This window comes from Alligator sinensis, unplaced genomic scaffold (assembly GCF_000455745.1).
Source record: "Alligator sinensis unplaced genomic scaffold, ASM45574v1 scaffold149_1, whole genome shotgun sequence".
Lineage (NCBI taxonomy): Eukaryota > Metazoa > Chordata > Crocodylia > Alligatoridae > Alligator > Alligator sinensis.
In genome coordinates, this window is record NW_005842823.1 from 91,490 (window position 1) to 114,212 (window position 22,723).

Here is a 22,723-nt window from a genome sequence, read left to right on the forward strand (position 1 = left end):
GGGGGATTGAATAGCAGCCTTCAACTCCCTGCAGCGGGGTTGCAAAGAGGAAGGAGCTGGACTGTCCTCAGTGGGGGCAGATGACAGAAGGAGCAATGGGCTCACGTTGCAGCAAGGGAAGTTGAGGTTGGATATTAGGAAAACCTCTCTCACTAGGAGGGTGGTGAAGCATTGGTCCGGGTTACCTAGAGAGGTGGTGGCATCTCCATCCTTGGAGGTTTTGAAGACCCAGGTAGACCAAAGCCTTGGCTGGGATGATGTAGTTGGGGCTGGTGCTGCTCGGAGCAGGGGGGTGGACTCGATGTGGCCGCCTGAGCTCCCGTCCCACCCTCATCGTCTCTGATTCTGTGATTCGTCTCCTGCCGCCAGCAGGGCTACGCGCCACGCACTACGCGAGGGTGCAGATGGCAGCCCACCCCCCCCGAACGCCACAACCCGCCGACCATGCACAGACCTGTAGGTGCCGTGTGTGGTACAAATCGCGACTTTATTGTAATGCGGGCTGGTCAGAAAGCAGAGTCCTTACAGCAAGAGAATAACAAGCGTTAGGCACGGAGGGGCCGAGGCTCCGTGGGCACTTAGCGGGTGAGGCTTTGTTTCGTATCTTGGGGCAATCCCGGAGCAGGGAGAGCAGGGCGGTCGAGGGAGCTTTAGTCTCTCCTCTGCTCGCTGGCCCTTCCGCTTTCATGGCTGTGCACGTGGGCTTTCAAGGCAGCACCAAGGCAACGTACCAATAGTCTGCAAGTGTCCCAGCCTGACCTGAGTCAGTACGGCCCACGCAGTCTGTCCTGTCGCTCCCGGGAAGACCCTGTCCCAGGCCGGCTGTCCAAGAGCAGGCAGCTGCGGTTGCAGAAGAAGGTCCCACTAAACATCTGGGTTGTCCGCCCAGATCTCAAGGAAGCCTCAGGAAAGGCGGCAGGGAGCTGGGATGAAGTTCTTCTCCATGGCACTTCCAGCAGGGTTTGCCAATGCCAGGGCATCGATCCAGCTGCTTTCCACGGCACCCAGCACCCAGCAAAATGGGCTGAGGTTGCTCTCACCTCACCAAGTGAGACCCAGGGTGACCTCCTGCCTGGCTATGGAAAGCAAGTCAGGCCTGGCTGCAAGGAGAGCTCTGCTGAGCACGACTTAACGGAGACACAGGCCTGCTTTTGCATTATCCAGTCCCGCGGAGATGCCCCTAGGCTCTTCCTTTGGAAGGCCGAGGCCTTGAGATCCCCCGTGGGCAAATACCCTGACTTGCAAAGCAAAAGCAAGCCCCGATATACAGGTTTGAACTGGTTACTTTGACCAGCTCCTCCAAAATAAATTATCTTTCAGAGTTTTATACACAGTCTCCAGGCAAGCAAAGGGGTCCGTGCCTGGCTTGGGACCCCGCATCCTCAGGGGGTCTTTGTCAAAGGACAAGGCATGGGGGGCTTCTTCATTGTGCCAGGAGGGAGGCCTCGATCCTTGGGGGAGCCGGCTTGGTTCGCAGGCACCGGGCACGAATGGGATGGCTGGCTTTTTTGCTGGCTTATAGGCTATGGTTGGGGTTGAGGCTGAAGTCTGGATCCTCCCTCCTCACGGGAACACCTAGGGGGAGAGAGGCAGAGTCAGAGCACAGCCAGGCACCTCCCTGCACCCCAGACCGCATCGCTGCCCCGGGGCAGATGGACCTCGGGGACAGGGCTGGACACACACACGCGGCCACAAACACGTCCACTCAGACCCAGCTGCTGAGCATGTAAGTGCCCTGTCCTAGCTCCGACCCTTGGTGTTGGGGTTCAGGGCCCAAGTGGGGGTGGGAATGCAGGTGGGGAGGACTAGCAGCATGTCCTTATATTCATCTGTCCATCCCCATACCCCATCCATCCATTTTTATATGTCCCTTTCCTTCCTTCCTTCCTTGGGGGCAGTCACACGGTTGCAGAAAGCAGAGGTTGGACTGGGTCTGAGCAGGGTTTTTCCCCCTGTTCCTCTCTCCCTTGTAGCCTCCAGCATTGCAGGCCTGGGAAGGTCTGATTCAGAGCCCATGCCCTGAGCTTACCAGCAAGACACCCCAAACGTGGCAGGCCATGCCATCGACCACCCGGGAAAGTAGGGCTAGGACCCCGGCTGGCCTGAACCAGGCAGTGAGAGCTGCCTTTGCTGCAGGAGCATGAGGCCGTGTTTCCCTTGCAATGCCGGTGGGTCCCTGCAAGGTGAGGCCACATCTGGAAGCTGCCCTGCATGGCCAGCCTGGAGCCACAGTGCAGGGCCTGCTCAGCCAGTCCTCTTCAGCCCCCATTGCTACAGCGTGACGTGGGCCGTGCACAGCCTGGGGCCGCTCTGGAGGCAGCACCTCTACCTGCCCGATGCTCTGGACCAGAGGGGTGAGCTCTCCTTTCTTGCAGGATGGGGACAGGTTGGAAAGACCCCAGCGGAGAGCAACCAAAATGACAAAGGAGGAAAGGCTGGAAGAGCTAGGGGTGTTTAGTCTGGAGAGGAGAAGGCGGAGGGCAGGACGGATGTGAGCACAGTCTGCAAAACATCTGCAGGATGAGCACGGGGAAGGGATTTTCTCTGTGGCCACAGGGGACATGACTAGAAGCAGCGGCCTCCAGCAGGGGAAACTGAGGCTGGAGGTGAGGAGGAACTCGTCTGCTCGGAGCGGGGGCTCGAGCACTGGATCAGGCTGCCCGGAGACCTCGGCACTTTCCAAGAGCAGGTTGGACCCCAAGGTCCGCGGTGATCCTGCCTTGAGCAGGGGCTGGGCTAGACGTGGCCTTCCGAGTTCCCTTCCAGCACAGCTTTCTTATGATCCTATGAATCCCACATCCGCTCAAAGGGCCCTGCTCCGTCACTCCAGATGTGGCAGGGACCGGGCTAGAGGTTCCCAGGCAGGCCTGCCCTTGCCTGGCTCCCCTTCATACCCGTAACACCCAGGCTACAGACTCGGGCCCACTGCAGGAGACCACGGGTGCCTGGATGATGGGCCAGTCTGATCCCACTCAGGGACTGACCCCTCCACACGGCCGTGTCCCCCCAACCCCCCTCCATCGCCCAGAGCGGAGCAGCTCCAGGACGTGGGAGTGCAGCCACTGGGTGTCAGCCTTCGCCAGCTGGCTGCGCCGTCGGGGCCGTGCCGGCCTGCGTTCCCAGCCCTGCTGATCTGATCCAGCCCTGGGTCTGATCCAGGAGCAGCTGATGTCCCCAAAGGCTGGGACGTGGCCTTGTGGGGCTCAAGCGCCAGGCAAGCAGAAAGGCTGGGCAGCGGGCACTCTCCACCTCCCCAACCCCTCATGCACCAGCTGGATGAGTGTCCAAAGGCTGGCTCCATGCACACAGGTCCCGGCCCGGCACCGTGCACTGAATTCAACCTGCGGTCCCTTCCCGAGGGCTGGCCCGACTCCACGCACAAGATCCAGCCATGGAGTGAACCCGCGCGCCAGCACGGGGCCGTGTCCTCCGGCCCATCCTTGAGGTCCGGGCATTTGGCTGAGCTCAGTGAATGAATGCCACCACGGCTGCCTGTTTCCAGCCCCACAGGGAGCTCTGTGGGCAGGAGGACACAGCTCCCGCAGGCCAGACTTGGCGCCCAGGCTAGAGGTGGAGCACCACTGTCCTCAACCATCCTGTATCCAACCTCCTCTCGGGAAGCCCCAGCGCAGGGGATCCCCTGGCTCACCCGGGTAGCTTCTCCCACTGATCTTCTAAGGTGTCCCAAGCCTGTCGTCCCCTTGCTTCATGCCTATCCCTCTGCAAGGAGGGAGAACAGCTCCTCCCCTCTTCCCCAGCTGCTCTGTCCCTCTTCATCTCCCCTGCTCCCAGCTGAGCCCCCCCTGCACCCTGCTCCATTCCAGCTGCTCCTCTGGATCCCCTCCAGCTGCTCCACATCCTCCGCGGAGAGCCAGGAGGGAGCTGCCGTCCTCTGGCTGCTGCCCCCCAGGGCTGCACAGAGCCCCCCTGGGCCACCAGCCTGGCTGCTGGCAACCGCAGCACTGTGCCACGCCATGCCCTGGGTGGATGCAATGGGGAAGGGACCCCAGGCTCATTGCTTTGCTGTGAGATCCACCCTTTAGTGAGCAATGGGGGAATCCATCCCTATGCACACCCCACCCCAAAGCACCCGGCCTGGCCCTATGATGTCTGCCCGCCCCAGCTGCGAGGTGGGCAAGGTGCCCTTTCCTCTTCTCATCACACCTCCTAGCCCTTCATGCTACCTTGGGGGGAGACAGAGTTGGGGCACCACAGCATGAAGCCAGCCACCGGGAGGGGTTTGGCCCCCTGGCAAGGCAGGTGCCTTGCAGAAGAGCACCAGGCACATTTCCACTCAGCCCTGGCATCTGCAAGCAAGGTGGCAGAGACTGTTGCCCACACAGGCCAACATGCTCGGGGTAGACCTGCAAGCAGCAGGAGAAGGCAGGAGCCGTGGGCCCCCGAATGCTGCGGTTTGGGGGGTGTGGGGGGGGGCTCATTAGGCAGCACTTTCTGGGGAAAAGGCCAGTTTCAGCCCAGCCTGAAGCATCTTGCACTTGCTATGGTGACAGTCCACGACCAAGGCGTAAAGTTGGGAGAAACACCGTGTACCGAGAAAGTCCCCATTTAAAGAGAGTCCACCAGGAGACCAGAACAACAGCTTCCTTTCACTGAGACCCTGGAGCTTGGTTCATATTGCAGCAGCCCAGGAGGACAGCAAATTAAAATTATGACCACGAGCTTGTCCCCCAAGCATCTAAATCACCGGCTATTCAGGAGCAAAAACATGCCAGGCACGGGGAGATGTACCACTCGCCTCCAGTGCAAAGCAGAGCACGCAAGCTCCCTTCGCTGCGGCACTGAGGGAGGTGATGCCAATTGTAGCCCTGGCAGCTAGGGAGGAACTGAGTCTACCTACATGTGTGTTTGCGGGAAGCGACACAACAGTCAGGCCTCCTGATGGTCCTTTTGGGTGTCACAGCCCAAATGTGGCTCATTTTAGAAACCATGAGGGTTGGAAGGGACTTCGGGAGGTGACATTGAGTCCAACCCCCTGCTCCAAGCAGGACCAGCCCCAGCTACATCATCCCAGCCAAGGTTTTGTCCTAAAAACCTCCAAGGATGGAGACTCCACCACCTCTCTGGGGAGCCTGTTGCAGTGCTTCACCACCCTCCTGGTGAGAAAGTTTCTCCTAATATCCAACCTCAACTTCCCTTGCTGCAACGTGAGCCCATTGCTCCTTGTCCTGTCATCTGCCCCCACTGAGGACAGTCCAGCTCCCTCCTCTTTGCAACCTCCCTGCAGGGGCCACGTCTACACGAGAAGCTTACTGCGCAGTAGCTCATTAGTACGGTGCAGTAACGCCACGGGGCACAAACCGCGCCACGACGCTACTGAGCAGTAGTGACGAGCTATTGCACAGCCAGCCTCACCCGGAAGCCGTGCAGGGACACTACTACGACTGCGCAGTCATTTAGTGCTTGGTTATGCAAGTCCTAAATGTCGGCGCGGTAACAACTGCGCAGTCTCGTGTAGACGTGGCCAGGGAGTTGAAGGCTGCTATTCGATCCCCATTCAGTCTTCCCTTATTCAGACTAAGTAAACCCAGTTCCTTCAGCCTCTCTGCACAAATCATGTGCCACAGCCCCCTAACCAGATTTGTTACCGATTCTCCAATTTGTCCACTCCTTTTCTGGCCCATAAATGGACACAGGACTCCAGATGTGGCCTTTCGAGTCCTGAATAGAAGGGGAAGAATCACTGCCCTCAAGCTGCTGGCACTGCTCCTACCCATGCAGCCCAATCCTAATTTTTTTGGGAAGAAACCACCGCTCCATTAACGCAAGAAACAACCGCGCCCTTATGGGAAGAAACGTACCTACAGACACAAATGCAAACACTATCATGCGGAAGGAGGTCAGCCTCCGTGGCCTGCAGCTAATGAGCTCTGGTCTTTGTGCAGAAGAAAGGCTGCTGGAAATGCAAGCCCATCGGATCCCAGTCTAGAGCTCCCGTCTGTCAAGAAGGAGAGGAAAAGCTCCCACCGAAAACAAATCGGAAACTGGATCCGATGCTTTGCGGGGCGGAGAGAAAAGTGAAACCTCCTGCAAGACTCACAGACTTGGTTAAAGAACTGAAGAGAAATGAGAACCTCTCCTCCGTTAACGGGTTTTTGCAGTTATTGGGAAGACACAGCGACAGACGCTATAACTTAGAGAGGCTCCCCAGCAGGAGAGTGAGGATGTTGGGAACTGGGAGACGGTCCCTGGAGTTAAGAAGCACTTAGGTCAGTTAAAGCCAGACAAAGGGTCTACAGAAGTTGCCTACTGCTCCACAAGTAAAGCTTGGTGTTGAATTCCTACTTCCATGTGCTTGGGTTTATTGAACCTTGCGATCACCGCACACTGGGCACGTACGGCCAGTCCCAACAGCCTGTTGGACATGCCCCGGGGGGAGCAGCGGTGCATCTGGCTCTCCTTAGGGGATCTGGCCCAGCGGGGTGGGTCAGGGGGGAAGGGGCCCTGCGTGTCTCCTTCTTCTTTTGTCTTCCCTTTTATAGGAAGCAAAGACATGAAAAGTGAAAAACTACGATGGCATCTCCTTTGCTTCCCGCTGGGTCCCAGGTGCCTTCGCCCGACATCCAGCTAGGAAACCCCAACGTGTTTCAAAGACATTCCTCTCGCTTTAAACGAATGCAGCTGAGATCCTGAGGGCCCGCGACCAGCAGACACTTTAATGATGGCTAGGGCAGGGCGATGTAACCCTATCTCCGTTTTAACGTTAACTAATCCTGACATGCTCCGTGTTTTAGTGCCCAGAGGAGCCCCAGCCTCCGGGACTGGCTTAGCAGTAAGCGCTGCACACGGCGGTATCGGGATAGAAGCGGTCGCTGGAGCTATGGGGACCGGGGAAGGAGCTTAACGAGCTGAGCCCTGGTAGATCCACACTTCCATTCCCGGCACTGGGGAACAGAGCAGCTCGGGTTAGAGGATGCTTGGAAAAAGCAGGAGCAGCAGGGTCCTCCTGTTGAGCGGGGCAGTAATTCAGGGGTCTCCTAAAGAGATCCTTCTTTCTGCCACGGTGGGGATGCTCGTTGTGTCTTGGACCCTCGCTGATTCTCCCCCCTGACATCGCAGCACTGTTTTCTCCCCCAGGATGCTGGCACGGCCACCACGCCGGATGTCTGTGGTTGCACCCAGCTTCCACTGCGAGACCCCCGGGCTTGTGAACAGCGGGAGTGAACCGCAGCCAGGCCTACACAGCAAAAGTCGTGGCCACAAGATCTCCCCGCGGCCGATGCGACCCCCTGCCTGCTGTTCTGGGCACAAGACAACCCTCTTCCCTGCAGCCACATGTGGGTATCCGCACCCTCGCGGCTACATGTGTAGTGGGTCCCCATGCGTGGAACGGCTCGCAGCAGGAAAACGCGGACCCACACGGACCCAGCATCACCGCACTGAGAGAGGACAGCCGGGAGCCCTTGCACTGTCATGTACGCCCTGTGGCTGGGCCTGACTGAAGAGAGGCGAGCCCACGAGTGGGCACCGGCTGGGTGAGACGTGGGGCTGCCCTGCCCTGGCGAGCGTCTCCACCCGCACCATGGGCTGGAGCGGACGACTCAGGGAAGTCCAGCCTGTGGAAGTGGCATTCATGACTCAGTCCTGATAGCTCTGGGTTATAATCACCACCTTCCCCGGGGCAGAGCAGCACTGGCGAACCCTGGGGCAGACATGAGATGCCTGCATGCACCCACGCACAGATGCACGCATGCACACACGACATGCGCACAGAAACACACGCACAGATGTATGTATGCACAGACACACATGCACACAGATGCACGTCAACACAGTCGTGCACACAGATGCATGCAAACACACATGTGCACACAAAGGCACGGACATACACGCACGCATAGATGCATGCACACACAGACGTGCAGATGCACGTGCGCACAAATGCATGCACACACACAAATACACAGATGCCTGCAGAGACACGTGCACACACACAGATGCATGCACACACAGGCATGTGCCCTGACACATGCACAGATACATGCAGGCACACATGCGTATGATGAACATGTACACACGCAGGGGCACACACAGATGCATGTGCACAGACACATGCACATACATGCACATGTGTACACACAGATGCACACACACAGATGTACGTGTGCACACAGATACACGCACAGATGCATGCCAACACACAGACGCATGTCTGCACACATGCATGCAGACACACATGCACGCACACACAGACATGCACAGCCGCACATGCGCACAGATGCCTGCACACTCGGACGTGCGCACAGATGCACACGTGCGCACCCACAGATATGTGCATATCCCCACCTACCTGCAGAACAGCCCAGCAGCAGCTCCCACCTCTGCCCCGCACAACACCCAGGCTATGCTGAGCTCCCCTTCGCACCTCTCACTCAGTCGGAAAAACTGATGCAAGGACAAATGACTCATCCCAGCCCCTCACTGCCGCGCGCTCCGGGCCAGTGCCCTTGGTTGCTTATTTATAACCCATCAAAGGAGCCGGACGCAGAACAAGGGGGCAAAGGGTGATGCCCAGGGGGGCTGGAGGCAGATCCCCTCCCCTGGGGCGCCAGCCAGTGGGTGATTCTCACAGGACCGCGCAGGACTGCACGGAGCAGCGCCTGGAGCTGGCAGCCTGCCCCGCCAGGCTCCAGGAATCCCCTCTTCTACCTTGCTCTGATGTTTCCCCCAGGCCCCCGCGCAGGAGGACTTCATAGACGACACCCCAGGGCCCAAAGGCTGGAGGCAGCTCTGGGACGGTCCTGCAGCGAAGGCTCAGGGTGGCAAATGCCAGCATCCCAGCACACCTGGAGCTGCAGCCCTAAGCCATATACGTGTACAAGCGCCCCTGGTGCCTGGGCTTCCCTGGCATTGCAGAGCCCGGGACTTGGAGCTGAACATCCCAATAGCGGGTAACGAGGACCCTGGGTGCCCTGGGTGGGGGGTGCCCAGCACTTACCTCCTCAGCTAGGGGTCTCCGTGCTGGGGCAGTGTGGGCTCCCAGGGGCCAGGCCTGTACCCCGCTCTCCGCACCAATGCAAACAGGCTGCAGAGGTGTGGCCGGAGAAGCAGAACCCTCCACCGCTGGCACAGCGTCGGGGCGAGGGCATTTCTCAGAGGGCAGGGAGAGGTGATGGGCAGACTGCTAAGCCAGAGGCCAGGGCTGGAGTCCGCGGGACACCGAAGGGAGCCCAAAAGCTCTGGCTTCACCCCACAGGCTGCTTGAGAGAGGACAGGCTTTTCTGAGCTAGCCCAGAGCACTTGGAAACCCTGGCGGGACCCCCCAGAGCTGCCCGCTGGTCTCAGCGGGAACATGCCCACATGCCACAGTGCTGAGAGAAAACCTGCTCGTTGCCCAAGATCTGCAGCTGGACCCTCCTCTTTGCACAGCAGCCTTCTCCCCCTCCAATGGGCCATTTGCCCTCACCGGGAACAGGGGTGGGAAAGGGGCCACGTCTACCCTGATTTACAGTGGTCACCCCCGGATCACCGCGCTGGCAGCCGCGTGCCATCTGGCTCGGCTACCTACCCGCTGCCTTCCCGGCCTGGTTTCGCGGTCGCGGGCCGTGCCCGTGGGGAATCTCCTTGCTAGGCTCTAGCCCCCAGTGCATCCCTTCCCCACCTGCGGATGGAGGGGGAAGCCTCCCCTAGCCCTTTGCTGGCTGATACTTTAACACGGTGCAAAAAGAATGATTTAAAAATGACAAGGGGAAGAAATAAGCAGCCTCCAGACCCGACCTCATCCCAACCCCAAAGGGCTACTGTCCCTAGGAGGCACGTTTCAGCACCCGCGGGGGCCTCTGCGTGTCCTGAGCTAGCCGAAGCGGTGGAAGAGCCCAGGAGCTCCTCACCCTGCGGCTCTCCTGCTGCAGCCTCACCTCCTCCCAGGAGGGAACCAGGCCTGTGTTTTAATGGGCTCAAAATGATCCTTCCTTCCCCCTCGAACGCATGAGCACGGCAGACTTCAAACAGGATTCTTCTCGCCCGGGAGGCCTCAGTCTCTCCTTCCCCCGATTACGTCTCCTGTTTAACAAGGGCATAGCTGCATTCAGCAGCCTTTGATATTTTATAGGCACAGTTCCAGGAGAGACCAGTCTGCTTGCAGACCCAGTGGTCATTAGCTGCTTTGCATTATAAAATTACAGCTCCGCGGCAAGCACTGGTTTCGTTAGCTCGCTGGGGAGATAAGGCCAACTTGCTTTTGCTGTGGGCTCTTTCTCCTTTTGTCCTGTGCTTCAGAAGCTCCCCTATCCTTATCGCCTGCCCTAACTGGCCTGCTGCAGACTTGTCCAGTTTGAACCGTCATCTGCCGTGCCGAAGGATATAGCTTCAAGCAGCCCCGGCTGCCAGCTAGAGTCCTAGATCAGGACTATTACCCACACCGATAGATAGCTCCAAGCTTACTGGGCTAACAGCACTAAGAACCTTTTGTAAATGGAAAGGTCTTCAGCTCGCCTGCACGTCACGGGACGGAAATGCCTGCCAAGCACAACCTGGCTGAAACCAATACGCCTGCCTATGGACACGGCATTGCACAGCGTGGCACGCGTGCCTCTGGCATGGCAAACCGACGGGCAAGTGGAGGCACAAGGCTGTGGTCCCAGGTGCCACCTTCCCCCTCCCCACCATGAGATAGGTCGGAGATAAAAAGGGTGGCAGGATCCTCCAGCAAAAGCTTTCACGCATCTGATGAAGCGAACTCTAGTTCACGAAAGCTTGGGCTCTCTCTAGATCTATAAAAGGGGCAGATCTCCCCTGCCTTCAGGCTTACATGGTGAACTACCTCTTGCTGCTCAAGCAAAAGCTACCAATGGGGTTAAAAGACATGTGTGTGCATGCACACATGCCTGTGTGTGTCTATATGCAGGGATTGGGCAGCCGCAAGTCCCGAGACCCCTTGTAGCTGCTATGTGAATGAGCACGAGACCCCAGCTGTTACGGTGATGGCTCCTGGCATAACACACTGTCCTTGATTTTAAAGCAATGGCAATGATTAGACTCACTGCCTCACCCTACAGATCAGCAGCGGTGTCTCCGGAGTGGCCTTCGGTCCCAGGGTGAAGAGAGGATGGCAGGGAAAGGCACCAGGCTCTGGGCCGTACTGCCAGGCAGGGAGTGGTTTACCAGGAGAAGGTGCCAGGCTGGCAAAGCGGAGCATGCCACGACCTCTGTAGCCAGCTCACGCTCCCTTGGACTGCAAAGACTGCAACGTATGTGAGCAACAGGATCGCACGTGGGCGCCTAAATCCACTCAGATGCCCAAGAGGCAGGGCCGGAGCGGGTCCTTTAAGTCTGGGATGGAGTCAGCAAAAGCATCCCTATATTCACAGCCTGCCACACATTTAGGGAGCCCTGAATACCCGGAGGGGTCTAGACGGTGCATCACTGTGGAATTACAGGCCAGAGGGTGAGCGCTGGGCCAGGGTTTGCTTACGACTCTCATAGTTTTCATGCATTGAAACCTTTGGTCCTTCAACAGCACGGTCAGACTGGAAGGGACTTCCCGGAGGTCATCGAGGCCAACCGCCCATCAGAGGCAGGATCAACTCTATCCAAACCGTCGTATGCAAATCCACGGTCCAGCTGAGCAATAAAATGACCCAGTCCACCCTGATACAACCACAGGACACCTAACTAGTCCCCTCCTGGGGGAAGGGGTTGGAAGAGTAAGGGCAGCTCAAGGTCTTTGTCACCGGCGACTTATATTATCGGGGGCGGAAAAGGTGGTTTTCCCATCTGAAAGTGCTGGGTCAGCTTCTACCTCAGTGCCTAAACCCCTTGGCAAGCCCGTCCCTAAATCCCGCAGCCAGGAGCCGCTTTGGGTAAAGAGAAGGCAGCAGGCCCAGAGGTAGCCGGGCGTGATGAGCCGTGGGTTTGATGCACTGGGGAGGTTTGTTCCCTGCTGTCCGGAGCGACTGGCATTTGTGGCCAGCTGGTTTGCTGCAGTCTGAAGGTGGGGTGGGAAAAATATATACTCTAGTCCCTGCCCCCTTCACTCAGAGCCTTCCCAGGGGCTGCGGGGCCTGGCCGAGGGAGAGGGGAGTTAGGCGCCTGCCTTCCCCGGCGGACCATGCAGGCTGAGGCTCACGGTCTACGTCGGCCCAGCTCTTGTGCTTCCACCACGTCCTTATTATGTGCGTCGCTGCCCGCTCGCCTCTACCCTGCAGAGCCTTGATGGGGGCAGCCAGGCACACACACGTGTGTGGTGGGGCTGGCGTCCTGACGTGCATTAAGGAAAGCACGTAACTTCACCCCAAAACAGGACAAGGGATGCCCCGGATCCTGCCCCTTGCCCCTGCAGGTGCCTGGCTCTGATATCAAGGATGCCGGCTTACCCTGGGCTGACTCCACGTGCTAAACGCCGTAACCCAGGGAGGGCAAAGCCCCGGAGGAAGGCGCTCGAGTGAGCTGGGGTGCAGGGATCAGGTCCTAATCCCTACGCCCAGAACTCAAAGCAACCAAACAGGAGAAGAGGCGCCTGAATTGCCGCCGGGTCTGGATGCCGCTGGAGGGTGCGGGGGGGACTGCTGCTAACACGGAGGCCAGCTCCAAGCGAGCATCCAGCGGCACCTGAGCCAGAGACGCGGCCGTATGGAGTTAGGCAAAGGGCCCACGATAACTAGAGCTGCTGGAGGGGCTGTCACCAGGCCAGGCAGGGCCAGGAAGTCTCCTGTGCTCGGGCTTTAGCTAGCGAGGAGGCCGGGACTCTCCCCAGCATTTCGGGGCTAGCCAGGGCCTTCCTACACCGGCTCCTCCGGCCCCTGCTTCCTTTTGCCCTTGTCCCAATCGGGGGGCATGGAGTTGCCAACAGCTCCCAGCTGCCACGGGGTCTATAGGGAATGGGTGAGGATGGGCGAGGGCTTTCCCCCTCCTTTTATAAGCCCGTGGATGGGAGCTGGAAGGCACGGAGGGGCCGCGCTCGGAGGGCATTTGCTTGGGGCAAGACGGTCGGTATTCATGGGAGAAGCAGGGCTTGCGAGGCTTTCGCTGGGAGAGACGGGACAAGAGCTTCCAGGCTCCACGCGCCTCCCCCAGGCCTGCCGGGAAGCCCTTCGGTCCGAGTTAGACAATCGCCTTGATCTGGCAAGGGCCGGGACTCTGCGCAGGGTGCCCAGCAGAGAGGAGACAAGACCGATCCTCGCCAGCCCTGCTTCTCTCATGCCCGCAAGACCATGGTGGCTACTGCGGGGCTAGCACGGTGGCTCGGCTCGTGATCTTGTCGCCTTCCTGGAGAGCGCTGGGCCCGTTATATCACGCAGGCCCCGGATGCCGCCGGGAGAGGTGGGGGCACTGCAGCCTGCCCCCATTGCACAGCGCTTGGGGAGACGCCAGCCACCCCATGACTTGAGCTGAGTCCCCCCCCGCCCCCCGCCATATTACATCAGGATCGGGCTCCGTCTGTGGCAAGAACGGCCCCGGCAGCTGGATGTATCCCGTGGGCCTGATCCTGGACTGGTTTAACACCGCCGCCGAGCTTAGCAGGCGCCCTGACGGACATCGCCACCCCAAGGTCCGTGACGAGGGGCGCTCACATCCTTACACCTTTACTCTCACCCTTTCCCCGGCCGGCCCCATTGCCTCCTCTCGGCCGGATCCATCCCCGCAGGCCTCCCACTGGGGAAGGAGCGCTGCTACCTGGCCCGAGCGCCATCCTTTGCATGCGGCTGTGCATTTGATGCTTCCCGAATGCCCTCCCCTCCGCCCCCCACCAGGCACCCGAAGCAGGAGAGAGCCGGGCAGTGCCCGCGGCTGGCCATACTCACCCCGGGGCGGCTCAGTGGGAGGCTGACATGGACCAGGCCCCCTCCATCCTCCAGACGGAGAAGGCGTAGCTGAGGCGCTCGTGGGCCAGGTAGTTGCAGCTGGCGATCTTGTGGTCCAGCTCGTCGCTCTGCAGCACCTGGTAGAGGAAGTCGATGTAGCGGGCAGCCAGCTTGAGGGTCTGGATCTTGCTGAGCTTGTCGGAGGGCAGCGTGGGGATGATCTTGCGCAGCTCGGCGAAGGCGTCGTTGAGGGACTGGGTGCGCTGCCTCTCCCGCACGTTGGCGATGACCCGCTGGGTGTGCGCGTCCTCGAAGGACGGCGGCACGGGGCTGCGCTTGCTGCGCTTGCCCTGGGGCGACGGGGCTCCGCGCTCCTCTGCCGCCTGGCTCAGCTGCCCCCGCTTACGGAGGCCTTTCTTGGGCGGCCGCTCGCCCTCCTCCTCGCTGCTGGCCGCGCTGCCTTCGGGGGACTCCGGGCACATGCTCTCCTCTTTCATCTCGCCCCGGCCGCTCTCACCTGGTGGGCGACGGGGTCCCGGGCCTCGCAGGACCTCACCGGCTTGCTACCACCGCTGGGCATCGGGCGAGCCCGCCAAGCCCCACCGGCTCCGGGCGCGCCGTGTCCCCCGTGCCGAGCGTCTTCCGGAGCCTCCCCAAACTTCAAGGATCTGGGTCCGTTGTGCCTTTGGGCGTCGGAGAGGAGGGACGTTCGAATAAACTCGGTGGATATCTTTTGCTGATAGGGCAGGGAGGGCCGGGGGAGGGGCCGGGCGCAGACCAATGCAGCCGTGCACGGTAAATGCAAACATCAGAGGAGCTTATGGGTTCCAGATTTCCTCCTTCCCTCCCCCACCAGCACACCCCAAGCCCGTAGGCACAGATGCTCCTGCCTGCCGCCCGGACGTCGGGGGCAGCTCCCTGGGCTCCGGGGGGAAGAAGCGTCTCGGCGCCCCCGGCCCCGCGCCAATAGGGCGCCAACCTGCGCCCGCCCGACTCCGACTTGCATCCAAGTCTCTCACCTGCAACGGATGGGACTGGAAACATGGAGCAGCGTTGGTTGCCTCCGGCCGGGAGGCCCTTTCTCCAAGTCCAAGGGTGGATGCGGTGGCTTCAGGAGAACGCCCAGTCTCCCAGGGCAGGAGCGGCAGCTCCTTGGAAGGACACGTTAGCAAAGAGACCATCAAGCCCAAGAGCTATAAGGATGCATTCGGGAAGACGTGCTGCTGGCCAAGGGCACGGCAGGTACCTGCTTCGCACCTGCACCCGGTCTAGGGCGGGTGACTCCAGCTGGCCTCCGGGTGAGCCGAAGCAGGCTCCTGGGCTTGTAGTGGGACCCACTGAGCACTTCTACCTGGACTTTATACTCCTCTCCCCTGGGGTGAACGTCACCTAGAGCCGTGGGGCTGGAAGAGGCCTGCAGAGGTCACATCTAGTCCACCCCCCTGCCCAACACGGGATCGGCCCTGTCCAAACCACCCCAGGCCCATCCGTCATCTGACCTCTTAGCAAAATGACTGTCACCCCCCGACACAACACGAGACACCGCACCCCAACCTGCCCCCGGGAAAGCAAGGGGGACCGCAATGTCCTGCTGCTAGAAATGGGTGCTATTAATATACACTCCAGAGATCTCCGGTACAGGCCGTGCCCCCGCTACAGGGAAGGGCCAAACCCTATGACCCATACTGATGTGCCCGTGGAGAGGGTCCTTCACTAGTAGAAGGAGGGGGAGATTTGCACCTTCTAGACTAACCAAAGTAGATAGGAGATATAGGTAGTAGCAGCTTTCATAGTCTGAAGCTCACACGTTGCTAACCCACCTCCATGCAACCCAGCTGGTAACAGCCTTACCCACCCGTCACCCCTGAGGAAGCCCATTGGGACCCGGGGGGAAGTTGCTGCTATGCCGGCGCTCAGCTACTGGGAGAGAAGGGAGCTGGTCATCTCTGGTGCCCAAAGGCAAGGCCCAGGGTTTCTAGGGCTTCACTTGGTGCAGTGAAGTCTAGAGCCAAGGCCCTCAAAGCTCTGGTTGGAATCAATGAGCCCAAGTGAATTAGGAGCAGTACACAGACACTCGGTCGCCCAGCCAGGGGCACAGTCAGCTCAGTGCAAGGAGCACTAGAGCCATGGGGGCACGTTTGGAGCTGCCTTGGGGGTGCAAAGCTGGTGTCTGTAATGCCCATGAGCCGGTTGGAAGCCAGATATTTCAGAGGGGAGTCATCTGCATGGACCCGACATCACAGTGACACGGTGCCCCATCTCACGGCAGCGTGGGCACGTGCCCCCTGCAAGGCGGGTTCCAGGAGCACTGCGTGTCCCCGGGCGGCCTGCCATGGAGGGAGACATTGCAGCGCTGGCAGGCTGGGATGCCCAGTTGCAGGGCGTGGACAGCGGGGGGTCCTGGGCCCCTGCCCTGTCCTGCAGGGGGTAGACCTTTGTGCAGCTCCTCGGTGCCATGCTGATGGGCAGAGCCCCCACATTGACCTGGGCACAGAGTCCGTCCGGGATGGGTTGGGCCCGCGGTGCATCTTGCTGATCTCTGCGTGGGCTCTGCCAGCCCCTGTCAATGGCAGCAGAGCAGGGAGAGGGGGAGGCTGTCCCCAGCCTTGTGGCTCTGCTGTCCCGGGACTTTCCCGGCAGGAGTCTCGTGTCCTTTCCCCTTGGTCAGTCTGTGCTTTTCCTCGGCTTCCCTCCATGCTTTGGGACACGCAGGAGACCCCCCCGGTCCCCCATGCCCCAGCACCAGTGATACGTGATCCCGTGGCTGGACCCTGTGGTGTTGCTCAAGGGCTCCATGTGGAGGCACATTTGTGGCTCCCGACAGGTCTGTGGTGCTGATGTCCTGCAAACCCCTCCGAAATGTCCCTGGCTGGGACCTCGGGGCAGCAGCTTTGCATCCCTCCCCCACCGTGGCCTCCCGGGAGCCACGGCCACAACCACGGCCCGCTCCGAGGGGAGGCCGGGCTGGAAGCGCCAGGGCACGTGTGGTCGTGAGCCTTGTGTCTCCTTCCCATCCCAGCCCGGAGTCATGGCAAGGCAGAAATAACCACCTCCCAGCTGTGGTCCAGGCAGACGTACTGCAAGCCCCAAACAGCCCTGGCGTGGATGCCCACCTGACCCCCCCCAGGCGCCCTGCGTGTACATGCCTACACACCCCTTGTGTGCACGAGGGCCCGTGGCCCAGGTCCCAGCCAGCTGACTGGGGATGCGGCCAGCTCAGGGTGCGCTGTGCACAGTGGGACCATTGGGGACTGGGGACCTACCTGTCCCTCCTGCCCCAACACCCGCCTGCTGCCAGCTGCCCTCATGGGGTGCGTGCACATCTGGGACAAGCCAGCTGACATCCACGTGCGCGTGTTCCCAGCCCTCGGCCAGATCCCAGCCCTTGCTGAACCTGTAGTACGCCTGTTGGAGCGCACCGGTTTTCACACGTACATAAAGAACGAGATGGTGTGTTCATACCTCCCATGAAGACCCCTGGGGCTGGCATCAGACCAGAGGCCTTGTCCCTGCTACCCACCGCTCGGAGGACAGCTCAAGCCCTCAAAATCTTTTCGCTGCAGACTTAGCAGACCTGCCTAGCTCGGAGGGTCACGACAACATAACCAAGGTCCCAGTCCCCGGGAGGCAGAGCCCTTAACCATGGTGGTTTTTAACCCCCAAGGCCTGGAAAGACCCTGCCCAAGATGCTCCGGGAAGACTGCAAGGCACAGAACCGCTTTGCAAATAGCTTCTTGCTCTTGGGTAGAGTCACCGGAAAGCCAGGCTAGCGGGGCTCTCTGGAGGTAATGCCCAGTCCCGAGAAGGATTGTGCCCTTCCAAACCATCCCGACGCACCCTTGCCTGGCCTCTTCCTAAAACCCCGAGGTGCATTGCCCAAGGACACCAAGAGGACTTCAAGGTACAAGGGCCATCAGCGGCCTGCGTGGTTGTTAAATATGCTTGAGAAATCCAAGAAAGAGGGCACTGGTCCCTTCCTATAAAGGCAGCCCTCCCTGCACCCCCCACCCCAATCTGTACCAGGGGGTAAAGCTCCTTCCTGACCAAAATACAGTAACTGGTGTGACCCCAAGTAGACACAGCCCGTCCCAGACAAAATCCCCGGCCTTGGTGGCAGCCAACACCGAGAAAGGCAGTAAAGAAACCCTGACACTGGTAGCAAGAGGAAGGGGAACAGATTCCTTCCCAGCCCCATAGGGCAACCAGCAACACCCAGAAACCTGGGAAAACCAAGCATCCTCCGCTTGGTTCTGCAATGTAGGGACAGCGAACTCCCTGCTGCTTTTTTGTTCATCCCTTTCCCTCCAAAAACCTATGCCAACCCCTTTCAATCCTCCTTTATAACTAAGCAGAGTGGAGAGCTCTGCTTCACCTTCCTCCTCTCTCCCGAAAAGTGATCATCCCCTTGTAGACCCATGGGCCAGAGCTGGGATGTACTGGGCTGCGGCTTTCCAGTGAGGTGAGCCAGCAGGTTGTGAAAGGGAAAGCAGATGACGCCAAGCTTTGGGGAGTAGTAGATACATTTGGAGGGTCGGGAGAGCTCCACACATTGGAGGATTGGGTCAAAAGGAGTCTCCTGAGGTTTGGCAAGGACAAGCGCAAAGTCCTGTGCTTAGGACGGAGCAATCCCATGCACCGGGACAGGCTGGAGGATGGCTGGGTGGGCAGCAGGTCTGCAGAAAAGGACCTGGGGGTGACAGGGGACAAGAAGCTGAATAGGAGCCAGCAGTGTGCCCTTGGTGCCAAGAAGGCTAAGGGCATCCTGGGCTGCACTGGTAGGAGCGGTGCCAGCAGATCAAGGGCAGTGACTCTTCCCCTCTATTCAGCACAGAAGAGGCCACATCTGGAGTCCAGTTTGGGCCCCCCACTACAGAAAGGATGTGGACAAATTGGACAGAGTCCAGGAGAGCAATGAAATGGTTTGGGGGTTGGGGGACATGACTGGTGAGGAGCCATCAACTCCCTGCAGGGGGGTTGCAAAGAGGACGGAGCTGGACCGTTCTAAGCAGGACCAGATGCCAGAACAAGGAGCAATGGGCTCCAGTTGCAGCAAGGGAAGTTGAGGTTAGATATTAGAAGAAGCTTTCTCACGAAGCGGGCGGTGAAGAGCTGAAACAGGCTCCCCAGAGAGGTGGTGGAGTCTCCATCCTTGGAGGCTTTTAAGACAAAGCCTTGGCTGGGATGATCTAGTTGGGGCTGGTCCTGCTCGGAGCAGGGGGTTGGCCTAGATGGGACCTCCCAAGGCCCCGTCCAACCCTTATGTTCTCCAAGTCTCTGATTCTCTCCCGCAAGGCAAGCAGTGTCCGTATGCACCCAAGGAGAGTGCCGCAGGACACATACAGACCCCAGGGTCGTCTCCAACCCCCACCCAAGCTGGGGTGGCGGCATGGGATCTGGCGACTGGGGCACGAGCTGCTAACTGGTTGCTGACCCCTGTGCCTGGGGCAGGGGCAGGAGGATGGGCAGGTGACAGAGCCCACCCCAGAGCTTCGTTGCAATCACCGCCTCCCTGACGCAAAAAGCAGCTGGCCTGTGGCCTCTGCAAAGGCGGCATGGTCCGGGCACAGCTCTACCACGTCACCGCGGGCTCATCCCTCTGTCAGCCGCAGGCCTCCCTTCCCGCGTGGCGAAGAGGGACAATGGGGACAACGGGGGGGTCCCATGCACTAGAGGACGGCAGTCACCAAATCGGAGGGTGTTTGTACCCTCCCGTGACAGGGCCAGAGCTCCCCTCCATTTCATCCTGCGTGAAAAAGGCAGGCGGATGTCCATAAATCGCGAGCATGAAAGGCGGCCAGGAATAGCCGCTGAAGCAGCTTTGGTTTCACAGGTTTTTCTAGTTATCTCCGGGCTGGAGTGGAACCATGTGTGGTGCGAATAAAAATGCAAAGCATCCGCCGTAGCGTGCTGTTGCTGTGGCGACTGCGGGGAATATTGGGGCGGGGGGGTGCACGGAGAGCCCCGGCTGCAAAAAAAAAAAATGGGGGTGGGGGGCACGCCGGAGCCTTTGATGTGCCCGCCGGCGGCTTTGATGGATGGCCTCGCCAGTCGTTTCTTTGTCAAAATGACATAATGTGCTTGGAACTTGCTGAACTCTTTAAGAACTAAAAGATGTTCCAGCAGGCTCCCCTTCCCCCCTCCCGCCCCGGGGGAGAGGAAAAGGGAACCAAGGGGTGGGCGGCCAGGGGGCAGGGACTCACCCCGGCTCCCGCCTGGTGCAGGGGCAGCTGGAGCTCTGCAGGTCCGATGGCAGCGAGGGGAAGCGTACAGCTGTGCAAGCAGATGTGCCCAGGGAGGGGGCTCCCAGCTCGAAGGCAGTGGTGCCCAGATGCCAGCCCTGCCTTCGGCCTGCAGGCTGCAACAGCCCCGGTTCCTTTTGCTTCCCTGGAGTTTTCTTCCTCCGTGTGAAAGTTGTGTTTTTTTTCCTTGTTTCCCCCCCATCTGGGCTCAGAGGAATGGGCACCGTGTCCTGGTGCTCGCTGCCAAGAAGCTCCCGGCTCTCTACGCACGCCTCCCAGCTCCTTCCCCGGGAGCATGCGATCCAGCACGGCCGCAGACACCGGGGCCGGCCTATCGCCCTCGCCCACTGCGGCTGGGGGCTCCCGGCTTTGCAGCAAGGCCTTTGCAGTCTGCAAGGCTCTGGGGAGGCCTTGTGCCTTCCTGTGATCAACCCAGCACCAGGGGAGGTCACCTTGAGTTATAGGTGACTGGTAGGGAGGGCATGGGGGGGCACGTGCCCCACCTAACAGGGCTGTCCCCACTGCCAATGTTGCTGGTGGCTTCTGCGGGTGCTCGCCAGCCCCGTCCCCGATGCCGACGCCGGCTTCTGTGGGTGTCCCCACAAGACCCAAGAGGCACCAGTCGGCCATGCTGTGAGCTGCATTCAGCAGTGGCGAAGGCTCGTTAGCTTTAGCAATGTGCCATCTCTTATGAGCGCAGCCCACTGGGATGTCTGCGCCCCCTTGCACCTGGATCCCAGAGAGCTGTACACGCCCCACACCACAACCCCAGGTGTGTTGCATATGACATGAGACACGACTGTCTCAGGGCTGCGGCGTGGGACATGTACAGCCATGTAATGCAGTCGCTGCTGGGTGGGGGGAGCAACCCCGCCAGCAGTGACGGAGGTAGCTCACAGGGTCCGAGCTTTGATTGTGACGTGGACCCCGAGAGCAAAGGCAGCGCCTGGGTGGATGGGAGCACTCGGGGTGCTCCCCAACCAGCTCTGGGGGCTTTGATTTTATCTGGAGAAGTCCAAGAGAAGCCAAAGCAAGTTCCTCCAAACTATACACCAGTATACTGGGATATTAGCAGTCAGGAAACACGAGCCAGAGCAGCTACACACAGCAAAGACTACCCAGACCTATGCACTGCCCGGTGGAGAGCTCCTGGGGTCCTCAGACTCCATCCTCATGCTTCGAAGCAAGCTCCACACTCCTAATGTCTTGGCGTCGAGGAGTTTGATACAGTTCAGGTTCAAACTTCCTGTGTTCCCACCCATTTCCCTTGAGGGAACCATCTCTTGGCCAGTGGAGTGGAGAGCAGGGAAACTGAGTCACGACCTAATGCCAGTGGTTTTTTCCTGGGGTCTCCCGAATAGCCTTGGGTGTGAGCCTGGCCTGTGCATCGCGACCGCCTTGAAGCTGTTCCTTTCCACGTGCTAATCCTCGTGATTCAGCCTGGCTCCTCTTGGAGCCGGTCCACTTTGCATGGGATCGTGCAGGGGGGGGATCCCGGGCCCCACTCCAGGCTGCCTGGCCTCTGCTCTCCCATGGGCATCTTTAACCGCTAGGCTGCAGCGTCCCATGGCCTAGGGCCCAAACTCACCCCTGCAGGGTGAGGGAATGGGGGCACCCAGTGCAGGACCCCATTGCATAGCAGAGGTCTCCGGGTTTCCACGTCTCTGGGTTTCCACTCCCGAAAAGAGCCGGGGCAGCTCCCTCCTCTGGGGCCCGTCTGTGAGAAAGGACTGGTGCAACGGCCACAAATCCACAGGAAAGGCCCCAGGTCCTGGAGGGAACAAAGCTGATACCCCCTGCTCCCTTCCCCATCTCTCGAGCATTTCCTCTGGACTAAGGCGGGCAAGTCCCCTGCTAGCTGGTCCCCAGCATGGTCCAGAGAGGCCTGCCTGGGTCCTGAGGTCCGGGGCTGAACATGCCATGCTGTTCACATGTCCCCTTTTTGATGCGAGACTATCCCCCGCAGTCAGAAGAGAGCTCCTGCCCTCCATCCACCCACCCGTGCCCTCGCTTCCAGTTTACAGGCAAAGAGAAGAGGCCGGTGCAGGAGCAAGCAGACCCACGTGGGCAATGCATCGCTGCCTCCCAGGCCGAAGGACTCAGCAGCGAGCCGCTCGCTGGGCCGGCTGTCTCACCCCACTGTCCCGGGACACGGCGAGCTCCCCCCTGCACCTCTGCCCTTCTTCCCTGCACCGCTTTGTCCAGGAGCGGGGGCATTTTGGTATCAGCCAGAGGCTTTCTCTCCACTTCTTGCAGCCCTCCCCCCGCAATTTGTGTCTGGAGGGGGGTGCGGACACCGTGGGGCTGTGGTCTCACACATCTAAGCCGACGGATGCTGCAATACTTGGGTATAACCCCCGAGCAGGGGCTGGGGCAACCGGGAGCCAAAGCACCGTGGTTTCCTGGCACTGCAGTTCGCTCGAGACTTGAGCCGAGGTCAGTGACTCAGAGGCAGCAATAGCTGAGTTCCTGGCAGTCGTGGCCGGGGCGTTGGGAAACGGGCTCCCATCGGCCGGCAGAAGCCTGGTGAATCCCATGCCGAGTCATCGGCTTCCAGGGAACAACATAGCAAATGCTCTTGCCCCTGTGTGCTCTGCAAGGTCAAGGGCAGGGGACCCCAGGGGCAGACATCACATGCAAGTACTGCCATGCAGGCCCAGGGACAGTCATGTCCTCTCTGTGGACCCAGCTCCCTGCGCTGCCAGGAACGCCAGCAAGACTCCT

The 22,723-nt window shown here is 59.9% G+C and overlaps 1 protein-coding gene across 1 annotated transcript; it reads right to left on the reverse strand.

Moving 5' to 3' along the window:
- Positions 1 to 473: 473 nt before the first annotated feature.
- LOC102376822 (twist-related protein 2-like) lies at positions 474 to 14,437 on the reverse strand. Its single transcript, XM_006035326.2, has 2 exons — positions 13,761 to 14,437; positions 474 to 1,575 (listed from the first exon to the last, which is right to left on the reverse strand). The coding sequence occupies exon 1, from the start codon at positions 14,255 to 14,257 to the stop codon at positions 13,772 to 13,774; it is 486 nt and encodes a 161-aa protein (XP_006035388.1). The 5' UTR covers positions 14,258 to 14,437; the 3' UTR covers positions 474 to 1,575; positions 13,761 to 13,771.
- Positions 14,438 to 22,723: the final 8,286 nt, after the last annotated feature.

Coding starts and splice junctions, on each gene's coding strand:
- LOC102376822 (XM_006035326.2), bottom strand. CDS start 14,257: ATGAAAGAGGAGAGCATGTGCCCGGAGTCCCCCGAAGGCAGCGCGGCC.